The following is a 19676-nucleotide window of genomic DNA, read 5'->3' as shown; positions in this document are numbered from 1 at the left end:
CAAACTTGCATACAAAGAAGTAACATTCAAAAAAAAGGAAAGGCTACGTGGAACAATAATAATTTATGTCATATATTTACTGAATGTTTTTTGTTTGCAGGAGAGCCATATTGTATATCGTCCTTTACTAGAAAGCCTACGAGGCGAAAATTTTTCGCACTCAATATTTTTTATAAGGAAACATGGACAATCACCCAATGACGCACTTGAATATTGCAACATACAGCAGTAAGGATTCCTGGCGTTTTTCCAGCTAGCGGCTACCACAAGTAACACAATAATTTGTTGATAGTCGAACGCATTTGTAAACTGAGACACGCTCAAACAAGGGAAATGAGGTGGGGGATGAAGAAACTGTCTTTTGGAACCGAACACAGTGAGTTATCAATAGCTTGCCTTCCATTCTCGCAATTATTCCCCCACCCTCATAACTTCACCCATACTGATTAATTTAATTATCTTTCGGCTTGTTTTATAATAGCACTAGTATTTTTCACGTCACATGAACTTTTCTTGGATTGAATAAATGCCCTATTAGTTCACTTTTTAAAATTACTAATTGAAATTGATAATCGATGACGTATGTATGGTCGTCAAGCCATAATAACTTCCTATGACTTGCATACAACAGTAATACCGAGTATCTAACTTTTCTTTAATCTGTCCGTAACACTAGGCCTATATATATTTTTTTCCAAGAACAAATCCATAGAAGTTCAATTACTGAACTGAAAATTATTTATATGAAAAATTTAAGCCTTTCATTAGACTCTGAACGTAATAAAATGCTAATTATAAATGTTATCGTTAAATACAGTTCGCAGTTTGTGTAGTATAAAACACTGGCTACTTACTCCTCATCAGGATTCAGAACCATATTTTCATTCCCTGCGTTGCTTGATCCTGGTAAAGAAAAATGAGCCGTCAAGTTAGCTGTTTGGGGATCAGTTATTGTGCTGTTGACTTCCTCTTGAACTGCACCATATTCTTCAACTCTTCGGATTTTTCTAAAAAATTAAATGCATTGTACAAACTAAGTTGTAAAATATGTTTCTTAAAATAGTTTTTAGCCGGTTTTGGAATTCTCCGGTGTTCTTTTACATTGATAAAAGAAAAATTAATATCGGTATCGCTATATCTTACCTTTGTTTCTGGTACTCAATCAGATCCGTTGGTCTTCTTTTCTTCCGTTTCGCACTTAAATAAAGTCGCCCTAACTTACCGATTAATTTGTCTTGCTTTTTTTCCATGCGTACCGACTAACAGATAATTGCGTCTTTTTTATATTATGCGAAAGCTCACAAACAGCATTAACGAACCATTGATCGAATCAGCAGACTTAAAAATCTTTTACAATGTAGTTTGCTACCGAGTGAAGATTCTTTTCAAGCTACTCGCCAAGGAAATCGTCTGTCCCATGATAGTCCAGGAAAGATATGAAAAAAACATGGACAAATTGCAAGAAAAGGTTTTTTTTACATCAAAATTCGCAGAAAAATTCATAGAATAACATATCCAAAATCCACCGAAATCCACTTTCTTTTGGTAACTTTTTTCCGGGTTTTGTCCCGGAAAAAACACGAAATAAAATAATAACTCAAAAACGGTGCATGTGATGACAAAACCTGTAGAGGCAAAAATTAAAGAAGATTAACTTTTCCATAACATATCCAAAGTTCAAGAAAATCAGCTTATAAATTCTGCTTCGTTTTCCGGGATTAGTCCCGGAAAAAATATTAAAAATGAAATAAATCGCAAATTGTGCACTTTACAGCATAATGGTTTAGGAAAAAGATAAAGTAAACAATGTTTATCATAATATATGAGAATTTAACACAGATCAACATTTAATTTTTTTTTGTTTTTCAGGAAATGTCCCGGTAAAAAGTTATCGAAAGCAAAAAAAAAACGGAAATCGTGCACTGTACTTCAAAATAAATCGTGAATTAAATTATGGGCAAAAAAATTGCATTATATAATTGACCTTTATCAAATTGTGCTTAAAATTTGTGTACTATTGTCCTGGCTGGTATATGTAGTTACTATTTATACGATTGAATTCCCATTCCCTTGTACTGAGTGATTTTATGTATCCATGTGTTATAACTCTGCAAACGATAAAATATATAAAATTAAATTAAATATGTCATTGACGGAGGATATTTACTTCATCAGTTACCTTGGCCCCATACTGCAACATACAACGAGATCGCTCAGCTGTACGTGAGTTTCATCTTAAAAAATTATGGATTAGCAACTACTGTATTTGATGGATATGGGAAAACTCACAGTACTAAAGACACAGCACATATGAGAAGAACAAGAGGTAATGCATCACCCGTAGTTGAATTCACAGGAGAAATGCATCTATCACTCCGTAAAGATATGTTTCTTTTGAACGAGCGAAATAAAGGACAATTTGTAAGGTTATTAGCAATACATTTACGCGAAGCAGAATGTCCTGTTGTTGAAGCACCAGGTGATGCAGATATTTACATTGTCCAAGAAGCTTTAAAATGTGCAAAATAACAGTTGACAATAGTTATAGGAACAGACACAGATTTACTTGTCCTTTTACTCTACTACTTTGGCTCACAAACACATAACTGTTTGTGTTTAAAAAGTGAACAAAGGCAGAAGAAAACATATCACATTAAGGAGCTAAAGCTGAAGCTCGGTGATGAAATTTGTAGTAATATTCTTTTCTGTCATGCATTCATGGGATGTGACACATCACACATCTATGGTATAGGAAAGGGGAAAACATTGGATCTGCTCCAGAATGACAGTGCCTTCAGGCAACTTGCGAAAGTATTTCAGATAGTATTCCCAGTGTGTCAAAAGAAGACACTGTAAAATCGGCAGAACAGCTGTAGTACGCCTGTACAATGGGTCAAGAAGTGACACACTCGACACTTTGCGTTGTAAAGTGTTTAGTGAGAATGCAGCTACTAGTTCCAAATGTGTACAACCAGAACAATTACCTCCAACTAGTGCTTCAGCTCGTTTCCATTTCTTAAGGGTTTTCTATCAGATACAAGAATGGAAGGGAATTAAGATGAATCCAGAAGAATGGGGATGGAGAAAATGTGGCTAACTTCTCTTGCCAATTTCGACAGACAAGCCAACAGTTCCGGAATGCCTTTTTAAGGTAATCAGGTGCACTTGCAAGGAAGATGGTTGCGGTGCATCCAACTGCAGTTCTAGGAAACACGGCATCTCATGTTCTTCGGCTTGTGGAAACTGTCATGGATCAACCTGTAAAAACCGTGAATTACCTCCCGAGGACTGCAATTACTGTGACGGCTTTTAAGGTAGGGTGTTCCTACATATCCATGCAAATTAGCCAGTTTTCCTAACCAAATACACAGATATTTAATGCTGTGACCTTTTAATATACCATTTTGTTCAGAAAAATATAATCTTTTCCAATATAGTTACAAATTTTCATTTTTCTCATCGAATAACTAGAAATTCGTCAATGAATTGCTTGTTTTTACCATTTTTTTAAATACATTTTGCGTCACGATTTCCAAAATATAAAACTATATTGGAAAAACTGCATTACTTTTCTCGTCAGATTAATACTCTGGAAGCTGTAGCTATCATAATTCTCGAGAAAATAGGCTAGTAGTGGACGCATGTATAACTGGTTTTAAAAAGGGGTATATACCACTCTTAAACAGGATGATTCTGTTAAATAACATTTCGAGCTTATATGTAGGTAATTTTCCGAATTGTTGGATCAGTTTGTTAACATTAATAGAAATATAAAATCACGTTAATGTTTGTTTAGGTAACCTATATTTTAAATTAAAGTACTTATGTATGTTACCTAATGCATGTTTATTCAGTATTGTGTGTTAGAGTGCATCCCAATGTGTGTATATTTTTCTATTTCTTCTCGATACAGGTCACTGGAAATCTTGTGTAAATTTAATTGTATGGTATGTTTTGTGAGAATGGACGTGTCGAATTTTTCTTTCAAACGATAAGCAGTTGAAATGAGTCTGATTTTGTTTTCTGGAATATAATTTTGGTAGATTTCAAAAACGTTTTAACACATCACTAACTGAAAAAAGGAATATAATTTAAGTGACTTTAAATATATATTATGGAAAATGAATATAGTTCGGATCTGACAATTTGACATGGGATACAATGCTTTCTGTTATTTTGCCTACATATTCAATACTTTTTCCGTGGCCGATCACAAAATAAAATCTATTTACCAGATTTCAGTGAATTTAGGATCTGGTAAAGGAAATATTGTGTGCTTCTGTTTGTCCCACCGAAACTTTTTCAATACGATGTTCCGTTTTCGTTTTATTGAATTTTTAAAGATTTTCCAGGACGAGTCACAAAAAAAACTATACATATAAAAATATATACATTTATATATATGAGCAGATTTTGGTGAAATTAAATTATATTTAATACAAAAAAAGTCTTTAATTTTAGTCACGACTTTCTTTGACGTACGATACGTTTTCGATTTGTCCTTTTTTTTCCAGGAAATTTTCTGGAAAACCAAAAACCTATTTTGTGTTGATTTTTGTTAATTTGTAATATATTATGAAAATCGTTGTGTACTTTAACTTTGTCCTGAAACATTTTGCTGTAAAATGCGCTATTTTCAATTTATTTCAATATTTTAGGTTTTTCCGTGACGAATTCCAGAAAACAAAATAGTAGTTATTAGTGTATTTTTGTAAATTTTTTGTATGTTATGGTAAATTTGGCTCTCTTTAATTTTAGTGTCTCTACCTTTCTTCGTAGAACGCACCGTTTTCCAGTTATTAATTTATTCCGCATTTTTCCGGGACAAATCCCGGAAAAAACGTTACCAAAATAAAGTGGATTTCGGTGGATTTTGGATATGTTATTCTACAAATTTTTCTGCAAATTTTGATATAATAAAACCTTTTCTTGCAATTTGTCCGTAAATCGACCCCTTTTTCTCATAAAATGCCTGGACTATGAATCCTTCAGAGAAACGGTGTTGCTGTGTAGCGGGAGGAGGTTGAAGGGAGGAGGGAGGTTTATCACCGTTACAGATCAGCACTTCCCCTACAGCGGGCGACGTTGAGGCGTGTCAGTGTCATCCCCACCCTGCTCGTCTTCCCGGAGCTTGGCGTCAACCTTCACGTCGAGCAGCACAAGGCAGACACTGAAAATGCCAAATTAGCCAGTTTTCCTAACCAAATAAACTGATATTTAATGCGGTGACCTTATACTTTTAATATACCATTTTGTTCAGAAAAATATAATCTTTTCCAATATAGATTCAAATTTTAATTTTTCTCATCGAATAACTAGAAATTCGTCAACGAATTGCTTGTTTTTACCATTTTTTTAAATATATTTTGCGTCACGATTTCCAAAATATAAAACTATATTGGAAAAACTGCATTACTTTTCTCGTCAGATTAATAATCTGGAAGCTGTAGCTATCATAATTCTCGAGAAAATAGGCTAGTAGTGGACGCATGTATAACTGGTTTTAAAAAGGGGTATATACCACTCTTAAGGGGCCCGCCTACCTGGGCACACACACGGCGTGCAGAGCTTCATGAAAAACAACGTGATTTCTAAACTAGTCAACATACCCGGGTGGAGTTTGCTTACGAAAAGCATTTAAGAGTTCGCCGAGGACCGAAAAGTACTTTTGATTTCGGATTAAAGTTTTAAATTGTATTTTTAGAAGAGTTAAAATGGCTATAACCCATGTTTTAAGAGTAATTTTTAGGCATGAAACAACACACACAGACCTTTGAAAGCACTTAATAGACTTGCATTACCCCTTTATCTTCATTTCTCCGCAATATAATGTTACGGTCACCGCTCAAATTTCACAGTTATCCTGTGACGACGTGAAGACTGCGCGCCAGTTCAGAGCCTTCTGCTTAGAGGCGACACCGCGCTAGAAATACCAGCGAGCGTGGCGCTTATCATCCAGCCTCACTAACACACATACACCCCTGACGAGGCGGGCCCCTTATCATCGAGCACACGATTAAGTCAAAACTACATTTTCCAGTTTATGACTGACATAGAAGTCGTTAATTCTAACCAATCACAGCACAAAACACATGGTCGGCCATCGTTCGAAACGGAGAAGCAGGTTCGAAATAGGTTATTTGACAAATGGGATATCTATTTTTTCGAAATGGATGATGATTACAAATGACAAATATACGAATTATAACCCAAAATACTGCCTCGCTCGGTCCGATAATAAGACATAAACTTCCGGTTGAAAGGTTCCGGTTTGTTGTGATTGGTCGCTTCCCTTAAGTCTTAACGAAAAATATAAAATATAACCATTTCTGTTAAGTCTTAAGTCATCATATGGTTCGCACACGACCCGTCAAAATTCACACAAGACAATCATTAACCATTCCACTAGTTTACATAGAGTCATATGGTAAGTACACGACTAAGTCTTAAGTCTTAATTCTTAATTTTCAATCGTAAACCCACCTTAACCCTCTCGGTACACGGCATTTGGTAGGGGCAGTCGCACGGAAAGGAAACGCGTAACCACTGTGCTGCCATCTGTGGCTGTTTGTTGTATAGAAACAATGTTCACAAAGCCAAAGGGAAACCTTAAATTATTATTATTTTTTATGTGTAACATCTTAACCCTCTCGGTACGCGTCATTTGGCAGGGGCAGTCGCACGGAAAGGAAACGCGTAACCACTGTGCTGCCATCTGTGGCTGTTTGTTGTATCGAACCAAGGTTCACAAAGCCAAAGGGAAACCTTAAATTATTTTTTTTTATGTGTAACATCTTAACCCTCTTGGTACACCGGCATTCAGCTAAGGCAGTCGCACGGAAAGGAAACGCGTAACCACGGTGCTGCCATCTGTGACTGTTGTCTCGAACCAAGGTTCACAAAGACAAAGGAAAACCTTAAATTATTTTTTTTAAGTGTAACATCTTAACCCTCTCGGTACACGGATTTGGCAGCGGCAGTCGCACGGAAAGGAAACGCGTAACCACTGTGCTGCCATCTGTGGCTGTTTGTTGTATCGAACCAAGGTTCACAAAGCCAAAGGGAAACCTTAAATTATTTTTTTTTATGTGTAACATCTTAACCCTCTTGGTACACCGGCATTCAGCTAAGGCAGTCGCACGGAAAGGAAACGCGTAACCACTGTGCTGCCATCTGTGGCTGTTTGTTGTATCGAACCAAGGTTCACAAAGCCAAAGGGAAACCTTAAATTATTTTTTTTTATGTGTAACATCTTAACCCTCTTGGTACACCGGCATTCAGCTAAGGCAGTCGCACGGAAAGGAAACGCGTAACCACGGTGCTGCCATCTGTGGCTGTTGTCTCGAACCAAGGTTCACAAAGCCAAAGGGAAACCTTAAATTATTTTTTTTATGTGTAACATCTTAACCCTCTCGGTACCCCGGCATTTGGCAGGGGGAAATTTCGTTGAATGGAACAGGAGTCGCACGGAAAGGAAACGCGTAACCACTGTGCTGCCATCTGTGGCGATTGTCTCGAACCAAGGTTCACAAAGCCAAAAGGGAAACCTAAAAGTATTAACTGTTCCTTAAATTTTAATAATAAAATCCCCCCCCCTTTTTTTTTTGAAAATCAGGTCCAATGCTGGGATTTAGTAATTTTTCAAGGGGGGTAGGGTCCGTTTTTATCGGAGTCGTTTCACTATAAAAGTTTAAAATTTCGGTCTGCAAATGGAATGAGTCAATAGTTAACGTATATACCGTAATTAACGCCAACATATGTAATTGAAAACACAATATGCGTTTATTAAAAAAAGTAATGCGTTATATCTTCTGTCAAAGTTTCGTATTATAAATGTATTTGCAACATGAGAACACATGAATTTACTCGTTACCGAGGTTAGATGTTACACATCACTGGCGAGTACTAAAAGACTATCTCAGGTGTTTTTTTTTTTAAAGTGAAAATTCATAACAGTCGGGTAGGTTAAGCCAAGGTAATGGACGATACAAAAGCGTAAAGAAAAGTGATGAACCAAAATTGCATTTACTTATCACATTTTAGCTATCACAATACTTGCCAACAACACAGATTGCGAAAGCAGTGCTCGATGACATGTTCCCGTTATAGCACACTCCCATACTTGCTGGGATAGTAAAGCACGAGTCCTATACAGTCAGTAAAGTTAGGAAATACAATAAAGAAGAGGATAAAATATTTGTACAAATCAAAAAAACGTTACAATTTGAAGTTGGCAAACCGCTTCGAAGAGGTCAAGAGGATATTATACACAAGATGAAGAATGTCCATATACTTGGAGTTCTAATGATGTCTTTATGGGAGAATGCTAGAACAAGAAACAATATTAAGAAGATGAAGTTGAAGAAGGAAATGACAGAAACGGAGGTGAAATGGCGGCTATAAAAAACCAAATTTAACTACACATTTTAACTAGAAATGTGTGAATGTGAAGAAGAAGAAAACGTTTGCACCCGCGGCGTGGATCTACCAGCTTAGGAAGCCGGAACTGCCAGACAACTTAGAGGAGAACGACCTACCATTCCAGCCATCCGATACTATAGTTGAGCTGGTGTTAAAATTGGCGCAGTGTGTGCGCGACGCCTTGGCGGCATTGTCTAAGAGCGACATGAGACAGCCCACCCTCCAATGCGAGATCTTCTCTCATTTCAAATTTAAATTTCAAACTTATCAACAAAAAATGTAATAACCAAAGTCTATTGATACCAAACCTTAAGAGGCCACTCCAGTGTTTCAGGGGCACTACGCAACCCGCGTTAACCTCATAAGATTCAATGCTATTTTCATTTTGCTTATAACTAATTAACTAATAGATTTCGAAATGATTCTTGCTTGATATGCAAGACAACGATGCTCTTATCAAAGCCCCTTTCTTCAAAAACGTACATAGATTATGGTTCAAAACTAGACAATACACTTATGCATATTAGTAAAGATTAGTATAAAACCATAATTTATGCACGTTCTTGAAGAAAGGGGCTTTGATAAGAGCATCGTTGTCTTACATATCAAGCAAGCATCATTTCGAAATATATATTAGTTTATTAGTTATAAGCCAAATTAAAATATCATTGAATCTTATGAGGTTAACGCGGGTTGCGTAGTGCCCCTGAAACACTGGAGTGGCCTCTTAAGCAAGACTGCATAACTCTAATGGCAAGGTGACTGTATACCTGGGGTGCTGAAGTCTGCGGCGGCGCCATCCACGGTGACGCGGCCCTCCTTGCCACCGCGCCGCAGCGTCACCTCGTGCCACAGGCCGTCGTCCACCCTCCTGGTGGTCGCCTTCACCCGCACGCCCCCTGAGCCCAGGTCCAGGTGCAGGTACATGTGGCCGGCCAGCAGCTCCAGCGCGAACAGGTCCGCCTGCACCACACGGCAGGGTGCGTCACTTCCACGACTCCGTCCCTTCTCCGAGAGATTCCCCTACTTCCCCTCACTCTCTCCTCCCCACTCAACCAGGTCCGCCTGCACCACACGGCAGGGTAGGTCACTTCCACGACTCCGTCCCTTCTCCGAGAGCTTCCCCTACTTCCCCTCACTTTCCTCTCCCCACTCTTCAGATCCACTTACAGCACACGGCAGGGTACGTCACTTCCACGACTCCGTCCCTTCTCCGAGAGCTTCTCCTACACTTCCCCTCATTCACCCCTCCCCATTCTTCAGGTACATCTGCAGCACACGGCAGGGTTAATCATTTCCCCGACTCCGTCCATTCTCCGAGAGCTTCCCCCACACTTCCCCTTAATCACCCCTCCCTCCTCTTCAGGTCCGCCTGCATAACTCGGCGGAGTGTGTCACCTCCACGACTCCGTCCCTTCTGCGAAAGCTTCCTCTACACTTCATTCCACTCCCTCTATCCAAGGACCGTTCCACTCGCTCACTCCCTTCTCATGCAATCCATAATTTCTCACTCCCTCCATGGACCGTTCCGCCCACACGCTGTTTTTTCTTGGTTTCCACAGTTTTACCCCCCCCCCCCCCCTCCATGCAATGAAATATTTCTGGTATTCTATCATTCCCTCTCACTCTCTACATGGGATATTCCGTATGTCTACTATCTTCCTATTGGTTTGAAAAGCTTTATCTTCATTCTAGTAGAACAATGCTTAAAAACATTTCCTCTACACATCTTCTCATACACTCCACGGAAATTTCCACCCACCCTTTCTCTCCTGAATGGCTTGAAAAGCTTTATCTCCCCATGCAATGATATTGCTGGTTTCCCGTCATTTATTATTCACTCTCATTTCCTCTTGGGACTATTCCGCCTACCTATATCTTCCGATTGGCTTGTACATCGTTATCTTTCCTTCAGTAGAATGATGCTTAGCTAATGGTTCCCCTGCACTTCTCCTTACTTCCTCCTAGGACTGTACTACCCACCAACAACCTCCACATTGGCTTACACAATTTTACATTTAAATGTTGCTTAACTGCTGGTAAATAACGATTTGTGCTTCACTTAGTAATTAAATATAATTTCTATTTTTTTTTTCAAATAAAATATTTGACATACAACCCACAGATCTTCAAGTGTTTTTTTTAATGGGAGAAAATTTCTTGGGAATTTTTTTGATTATCCCTGGGCATAGTTTTCATCGTCAAGATTGACATAATTGTAACTGCTGTTTGGACATCGATGCGGTATTCAGCAGTTTTTCATATCTGAATTCGGTACTCATTTAGCATGTACGGAGTACACGACAATCTCTATGGCTATACTACTGCTCACAGCTGTGTGTTGGGAGTACTAAAGCGCCGATAGACTAGTCTAGCTTTAAGATACTGATAAACCCGCAACTCTCAAGCCTTGTTGGCGCTTTTCTTGGAAATGTTGAGTCTAAGAGTTTCTTGCCAAGAGGAACTTTTTAACCATCAGTTAAATTTAAAGAAACGTCGCAAATATGTTGTTTTAGGAAATCTAGTTGTGTTCGTCAGTGTTGTCCGTAATACCTGTTTTTGTTTCTTCATCGTTGTGTTCGTACGTTTTTCTTCTGTTACCCATGTCGGTTGTCTGTCTGCATAATGTTCGCTTTGAAATTGTCTCGTCGTTGTTAGCGCACAGTGCTCGCCTGTGATGTTATTTTTTCATGACTAAATTCCTTCTGCGGAATGCTTGTGCTGTCTGGTATTTAAAGTTTAAATGTGTTCGTCTATGCTGTCATCATTGTGTTGTCCAGGATACATGTTCAGTTTCATCGACGAGTCCCTCTGTTTGACATCAGCTGATTTAGGCTTGTGCTATGTAGGTTTATGTTTACATTTTTATTTTTCTATTTTGCATAATTTAATTTTATCCATGACAACCAGTGCTAAACTGCAATGACGAATGTCCAAAGAATTTTATTAAATAAAAATTCCCCATTTCATGGAAAATTTAAAGAACGTATTAGTGTAGAAAATATTAATAAAACGTCAAAAATTAGTTCGCGACAAACTATTCGCCTCAGAGGCAGGGTAGTAAATTAAATCCTAATTTCCTACATTGGAGTAGGCAGAGGTAGTATGAAAACACTCGAATAAATACTGACAAATTGGGTTGTAATTTTAAAAGTTTTTGAAGTTTTGTAAAGTATTACTTTTCATCTACTCTCTCATTTGGGTGTTATGACGCTATTATTTGGGACAATAGATTGGTTCCTGCATTTATTCATTTTACTTTTGTGCTGTTTTCATAGGCCCCCAAGTAGATTTTCAATTTTTATTCCATTCGCTCAAACTCCTCCACGATTTAAATCATTCCAACTGTGGCCAGTAAATCACTCTGATGACCAATCCCCGATTACCATTTTGCTTTTCGAATAAACCGAGAAACTAGGAATTTAGATAGCAATTATTTTCTCATACATATTGTTTGGGAATGTGGCTAACGATTCAAGCCATTATTGGAAATACAGATTTTTTTTAAACTTATTTTTTCAAGCGCACATACTACATTTGTATGTGTAATGGGAATATTTATATCACATTTAAAAATATTATAAAATTTCAATATTTTTTTTGTCCCTCTGTTCGTAAATTATAAAATGTCATCGTACCAAAGATAAAATAAACATATTTGAGACACCTTAGGAAATATTTTTTTTTGGGAATAGAAAGTAACATACATAGTCAGTACAATATTCTCGCTTCAAACTATGTGGTTTAATGCATGTTTATGAGCATGAAGCTAAATTATCTACCTAACATTACTGACGGTTATCACTTTATTAATAAACCGTCTTAAGTTAGAATTTCAAAACATTTCGGTAAAAGCACCCTCACTATAAGTTCATAATGTTTATTAATTAGGAATTAATTTTTTTTTCTGTTGACTTAGGAAAGTTCGTAATAACTTAATTATTTTTTATTCTGCCCTCATGTATTCCAGTAAGTTAATCTATTTAAAAATGTTTTCTGTAGCAATTAACCGTTGAACGAAATCACTTTTTGTAAACTATTATGAAAAAATGTGTATCCTGTCTGGTACACAACATATATAACCTTATATGCATTTAATCCCTCAATTTAACGTCAGATAAATAAATGTTGTTTTAAATTTATTGTCACCCCAAAATTTTTATTTTAAATTATTTACTTCCAAAGTAACCCTAACCAAATTATTATTTTATCTCATGGCAGCATTCATTGGGAAATTTACTTGTCACTAACATCCTATCAGTCCTGAAAATAACCCGAAGTTACCCTATGTTATTTGTTTATTTGTCTTATTTTGACGTGATAACGTCTTATAAATCGATGAACGCCGGCTGCACGCATGAAAAAGCATGACCCATTGTCACGTTCCGCCTGAGCCGAGCGTGCAAGCGAGAGCGCGGAACAAGCGATAGAGAGGAACGATCGGCCTAAGCGTTCGGCTTGTGACGCATCTATCTCTCTTTCACTCACGTTATCACGTAAAATTATCGTCCGTAAACCGACTTTACAGACAACCCCCTTTTTTACAAGTGGCGAAGTTAAGGCGTGGACACTTCTTTTTACAAATAAAAATAAACATTAGTTATAAAAACAAAGAATTGATCACTTAATAAAAGACTGAACCACGAAAATAGCCCACACTTAAACTACAGAAAAAAAGGGTGAGGGGGGGGGGGGGGAGTTTGCCTGTAAAGTCGGTTTACGGACGATAATTTTACGTGATAACGTCATAAGAAAACATTGATGAAAAATTGCATACTTTTTAATTTTCAAATATTATTTACAGTTTTTGAAAATTTAATTTAAACAATTAGTTTAAATATAATCACGAACAATTAGTTAAAAAAGCCCGCCTTAACCTGTTTGATATTATAGAACATTTTCTCGTACGGTGGTTGGCCGGTTCTTGCACGCTCGGCTCAGACGAAACGTGACAATTTTTCGTGCGTGCAGCCTGCGTTCATCGATTTATAAGACGTTATCACGTCAAAAATGTATAATTAATTCATTAATTTATTTTTCAAAATTTGCTCTGATTTACTACAGAGAAAAAGTAAACTATATATATATATACAATTAAAAAAAACCGTTAAACAAGAACAAAAAAGATATTTAAAAATAAATTAAACTTATTTAAAATACACAGTATTTCTTTAAAACTAAAAACTGTTCATTATTTAACCACACATATACTAACGCATGCCTTAGCGAAACCCAGAAAACTGTTTGAAACCAATATGGCCGTCGTTCAGTTCCGTTTGAAGCTGACGCTAACTCGGTGTGAGATTCCCAACCGCCGGCGACCACAGATAAACGAGCACGAGAGGTCTGGTGGAGGGCGCACTCGGGTCCAAGTGTTCCGGGGCGACTGCTAACTCCATCTGGCTCGAGCCGCGCGGAGACACGGTGAACTTCAGTCCCTGTTCCCTTTTCGGCTCAGCCCACGATTCAACGCGGCATTAGAGGAGCCCTTCAGCCGCTTCGAGACGGACTTCGAATGGCGAACTGGGAGTCCGTGCCGTGAGCCGATATCTGGAGAGCTGCTACGGCCAACGTCATTAAGAAGGGGATATAGGATCCGAAAGACGCCATCTTGGTTTCAGCAGATCTCGAGCCATAACTACTTTCCTTAATTATAATTAATAAATCTGGCTTTTAAATTTACAACTAGCTGATGCACCTGTTATTTGCTACGGGAGTCTACTGTACTTATTTTTTTTTGTAAACGGAACAGAAATATTCATTGTAAAATTACAGATATTTGAAAATTTGTACATTTACGTGAAAACAACTGTATCAAAACAGTTAACAGTAATACCGGGTTCTTTGTGTTCTCCCATTACCTCAAACCGTTAAAATTATTTGTAAACCGTTCCCTGAATAGCTTTCTAGTGTTAACTGCGCAAATTAATAAACATAAAGCACAATAATTGAATAGGTACTCTATTATCTTTCCTATGGTTATAATGTTATTCTTGTATGAAATATCAAATAAAATATAAAATTGGGTGCCAATTTTGTTAGAACTACTTAGTAGGTATTATCTCTGAAAACGTACTTAATATATGCAGATATATCCATAATCACGTGCTTTACAAAGTTGTTTTATATGTTTTTTGTAGTTTAACAAATTATTGTTTCGGCAACTGATTTCCATATGAATCTTTTGTAAAAGTACAGAAAATGGTTTTCTGTGCAGGTAGAACGTTCTTGCACTGTTTATCACACGCTCATTCGCGTGAGTACACCACAGCCGTGCCTTAAAAAACAAACTAAATCATATTCTTAAAATCAACTTATGAAACAAAAAACCATTAGAGTTCAGATAACTGGAAGAATTACTGGATTCAATAATTCTCTAAGGGCCTTCAACCCCTAGGTGCAATACCAGTCGTTTTCTGGGTAAGAATATATTATGATCTTAGTTTTAAAGTGGGTGGTTAATAGTTTGTTAATTTTTAAACTGTGAGTCAAACTTCAAATTCGTTGCGATTGTTAAAAAATTAAGGGAATTTTTGGTTGAAAGTTAAGGTATTCGCGGTATAAATAACGTTCCACCCTTTTTTTTTTCGTCCCGGTCATCATGCTCGCTTGAATGACGTATTCTGCAGATGTTTAATACGGAGACTTTTGTCATTACAAAATTTCGGTGAATTCAGATTCCGTAGCAAAATGATCGGAGAGCCAACCTTCAGTTTTGAAGTGCGACGACAATCCTGGCACATTTAACGATTTCAAAAAAATTCGTTAGGAGGCATGAACAATGCAATGGCCGTTCACAGAATACGAATAATGTATCAAGCAATTCTACAGCCGTTGCTGCGAAGGAGAAGGAAGCACCAACAATACAACAGCGTTTTCCGTGGAGATTGTCGGGAAAACGGTGGTCGGAAATTAAATTATTAAAAAAAAAAAAAAAACAACGACGCACAGCCACTTCTACCAAACCCTTTTAGAATCGATAGTAGACCCAACTATCTACCACCACAACCGCTAGTGGTCGGCGGTACTGAGAAGTTACAAAAATACCCCTGTAATTATTATGTGTGTGTATGTGTTTGTGTGGTTTCATGGAATGCCTGACGTTATTAGCTACTGCCTGCTTCAAACAGTTTACCCAGCGAAGTCACTGAAGTTCTATTGATCTCATTCTTGGTTAAGACTGCATCTGAAATAATTGGCAATAAATCTTGGTTTTTCGAAATCTCTCATTGTGTGACCTGTGCCTTAAAGAAATAAAAATTTCAATATTAAAAAATATAAAATTGTTGTTCCATAAAACAGTTTGGACCCAAAAAAAATTCTTTTTCTTATCAAAAAAGAGATAAGATTACAAAAATATATATTTTTTCTCTCAAGAAATAACTAATTCCAATCATAAAATAAAAATCTCCTTTAGTTTTAAATTCTTGGAAAATAAATTTTTAAACCAACTGCTATTGTTCGTTTTAAAAATATTGCAACATGTATAAACGAATAAAAATTTACACGAACAGATAGGATCCAGCATTAAAAATAGCTGTATACTGTCTGAACTGAAAAAAAAAAGCACCTTCTGATTTAAATAATGTGTAACATTATTTTGACAGTTATCTTTAATATCTGAGGGAATTATTTTGACAGTTTTCTTTACTGCCAAAAGGGAGTATTATAACGCCTAATGTACTCTAAAAAGCTAATACACAGGCTGCATTTGCACTATACATAAAACAGTGACCCAAAATTACAAGTAATAAATGTATGACTGGTGACATAAAATTTTTTTTTTGGTATGAGGTTAAGGACCACTTGCAGAGTCAGTTATGCAGAATCTAAGCATAAATAATATTTGGCAGATTGATAACATATAAAAATACTATACATTTCCTCAGGTCAAAACTGTGCACTAACGGTTTAAGTGTTGAAATATGTAGCCTACGGTAAGTTATCTTCCTGCAGGACTTTTAATCTTATATGAAAACTTTTGAAATAAACACTTAAAAAAAAAAAAATCCATTTATACTCTCAAGAAGGTTATCAGGATAAAAACAAAAGTAGCTCTTTTTCAAACTAGTGTCTGCTGCAAATGGTTTTCTTTCATTCGCATTAGAATGAGAATTAAGGTGGCAGCAACATTTTTCTATGCCCAACAGGGTTGTCCTGCTTAACGCAATCACACAGGTTACGAGGCTAATGACAATGCTATTCAGGCGTGTGGCGGAAGAATACCGAAAGTAGATCGCAAGAACGGCACCCACAAATGTTCACTGTAGGGTGAACCAGATGTAGTTATATTACTTACAATTACTGAAAATTCAACGATCGACATGATATAGTTTGTTATTCTTATTTTAAGATGCAATAGAAGTTAAATAAATTAAAATGTATTTAATATTCGAATGTTTCCTTGTCGCGCAAAGCGTTAAAATAAAGGGGGTTTTACAAACTACTTTACAAGTTTCATTAGGCTAATCACTTCACAAACATTTTTACCACGAAAAAAAGCTTTGCCTATAAAAATAATTGTACGACCAATATTCTACAATATTATATTGAAAAATCTATAGAAATTTCGCAAATGTTTATAAATTTTTAGTTTGATGCTTGTCAACAGGTTTTGAAAATCTATATGTTAATTTTCTTCATTATAGAAGGCAACTTCTCAGAGCTATAGCACCTCGAAAAGAAAAGTTAATTTTTTTTTTTCGACCCATACAACTTTAGAATCGATGTTGAATCCACATAAAAAATATCCAGTTAGACTACCTCCTTCTTCAACCTCCTTTTATTTATTTTAACGTATGTAGAGAAAGCCCTTCCACACAAAAAAAGACCATGTCAGGCCATGCTCTCTCACTCTTGCTTCCTCTCTCCTTTTTTTGTTTGTATGCATGAATTCGTCCTTCCACATTAAAATGATCCAGCCAGGCTACAATACCCCCCTTTCCCCCCTTCCCATCTCTTGTTGTTTATAATGCATGTATATGTATTTTCACATTAATATGACCCAGTCAGGCCACACTCCCGTTTCCCTCTCTCTCTCTCTCCCCCCCCCCCCCCCAATCAAGCACGCCTCTAGACCAGTGATTCCCAAATTTTTCAGCTGGCGACCCACCTTTTCTTATAGGTACACCTCCACGGTCTATTGGTCCACGATGGAGTAAAAAAAAAAAACCTTATTTGTATCGTATCCCTTCTTTACGTATATATAATTTACCGTAAAATATTGCATATATATATATGTTTTTTTAAGAGACCGATTGATTATTGATAAACAATGTGTGTTCTTATTTGAAAATAGTTGACAAAATATAAGCACTTTTTTTTTTTTTTTTTTTAGCAAAACAGTTATTTATTTAACAATAGATATGTGTTTGCAGACAATTATATTTTTTTCATATTTATCTTATCTTTTATGATGGTTTATTCGATGGTTTTTCTGATAGTTTTAGGATAGTGGGTCGCGACCCACCGATTGGGAACCGCTGCTAGAGACACGTCGCACCCTGAGTACAAGACTATCGTAACTCAAAAACCAGTGCAATACTATCACAACTCAGATGCCATAGTCTTGCACATATTCTTATATAATGTTTTACAGAATGCAACACTTTACATTATTTTCCACTCCCGTAAAAGAGTAGTATATAATAGGGCAAGCTGGGACAGGCGTCAGGCGCGAGGAGCGAGGAGACGGTCCGCCATCTTGGATTGTGACGTCACGGCGGCCATCTTGTATGAGTGTAACGGGACACAGCGTAACGGGACAAGTTTGACCTTGACCTTTGACCCTCAAAATCCGCCAAAATTGGGCAAAAATTGCCCAAAATTTTACAAAATTCGTCAAAATTTACATTTATGTGAAAAAAATTCCGCCAAAAATTCTCAAAAAATTCCACAATTTAAAAATCAGGATTTCGAAAATCCTCAAAAGTCGTTTTGTCCTAGAAAGAACCCAAATTCCTAAAAGCGGCTTAAAACTCCTAAGAGCTAGCCGCTCTAAGCCGCAGAGGTCATGACCTTGAAAATTAGGATGTCATGACAGCCATTTTGAATGATGACGTCACCGTTACAATTTCCGTTACGGCCGCCATCTTTAACTTTTTTATTTATTATCCGATTTAAACGAAATTTTTTTTAAAATTTATAAAAAAATTCACTTAATAAAAATTTAATAAAATATTAATAAAAAAATTACTTTTACGACACGGAGCTCGGAGCCCTCGGTTTGAACCCGGTGAGGGCAAAAAAATAAAAATGGCGACCGATCCTTCTCCCCGTGGTGACTTTTGGCAGACTGACTCCCACCACTTTTTTTCAAAGCATATATATCGTCACCTAGTATGACATCATGTCCGCCATCTTGTCTTCGTTGCTGGAGACCACCATCTTGTTTTCGTCGGCGAGAGTGCACTGACGCCATGTTAGTTTAGTTCTTATCCGCTAGAGTGCAGTAATCATTTAGTACTGTGACACCCACCATCTTGAAATTTGGCCGCCATCTTGGAATCGTGTAATTATTTAGCTAGAAATTCGGGAAAAGTTCCAAAATTCATTAAATAAATCACTCATTAACTTACATATTGATTCGATCGATTCCTGTCCTCGGTTCGATACCCGATCGATGCAATAATGTTTAATTTTATGTAAAAAATAATAATTTCAATAAACCATGTTCAACATTCGTAAAGAGACTTTAAATCATCTACTACCATCATCCTATCAGACAACAAGACCACCATATTGGAAATTCGTAATTGTAATGCTAGAGATTCGGGAAAAAGTTCAAAAATCATTAAATAAATTTGTAATCCATATAATGATTGATTGGATCGACTTAGGTCCTTGGTTCAATCCCTGGACGATACAAAACAACTTTAATTTAAAAAATACTAAAAAAGTGTTAGGTTTGAGAAAATAAAAACACCACAAGTTATTTTAAAAAAATTTTATTACATAAATTCAATACACTACTACAAGTACAAAAAAAAACACTGACAAATTACTAAAGCCTTTTGGATTCCTCGATTCAAACAGTCTTCTTATTGTACGGACTAAGCCTTTTACATGACTTTAAATGTCTATCCGATCCGGTCATCACCGCAGCCAGAGACGGACTGAAGTTCATATCACTTATATAGTCTCATTAGCCGGTACAACACATGAGTCAAATCAATAACCATGTTCATTATACGTCTCGGAGCATTTTTTATAATGACGATGTAAGCTATCGAGACGTGAAATTAGTTTATTGCACT

At 36.8% G+C, this 19676-nt stretch overlaps 1 protein-coding gene across 4 annotated transcripts in view; it reads right to left on the bottom strand.

The window, feature by feature from the left end:
• Nucleotides 1-19676, bottom strand: part of LOC134538321 (neurexin 1) — a 449323-nt gene that overhangs the window by 114721 nt on the left and 314926 nt on the right. For all 4 annotated transcript variants that reach the window (XM_063379534.1, XM_063379535.1, XM_063379537.1 and 1 more), the window contains one exon: nucleotides 9192-9384. In XM_063379534.1, coding sequence (XP_063235604.1) covers nucleotides 9192-9384 — 193 coding nt within the window. The remainder of the gene's footprint in view (nucleotides 1-9191; nucleotides 9385-19676) is intronic.

The sequence above is a fragment of the Bacillus rossius genome, chromosome 13, assembly GCF_032445375.1.
Source record: "Bacillus rossius redtenbacheri isolate Brsri chromosome 13, Brsri_v3, whole genome shotgun sequence".
In the NCBI taxonomy this organism is placed as follows: Eukaryota; Metazoa; Arthropoda; class Insecta; order Phasmatodea; family Bacillidae; genus Bacillus; species Bacillus rossius.
Note: the sequence above shows the minus strand (reverse complement) of the source record. Positions and strands in the feature narration are given on the sequence as shown.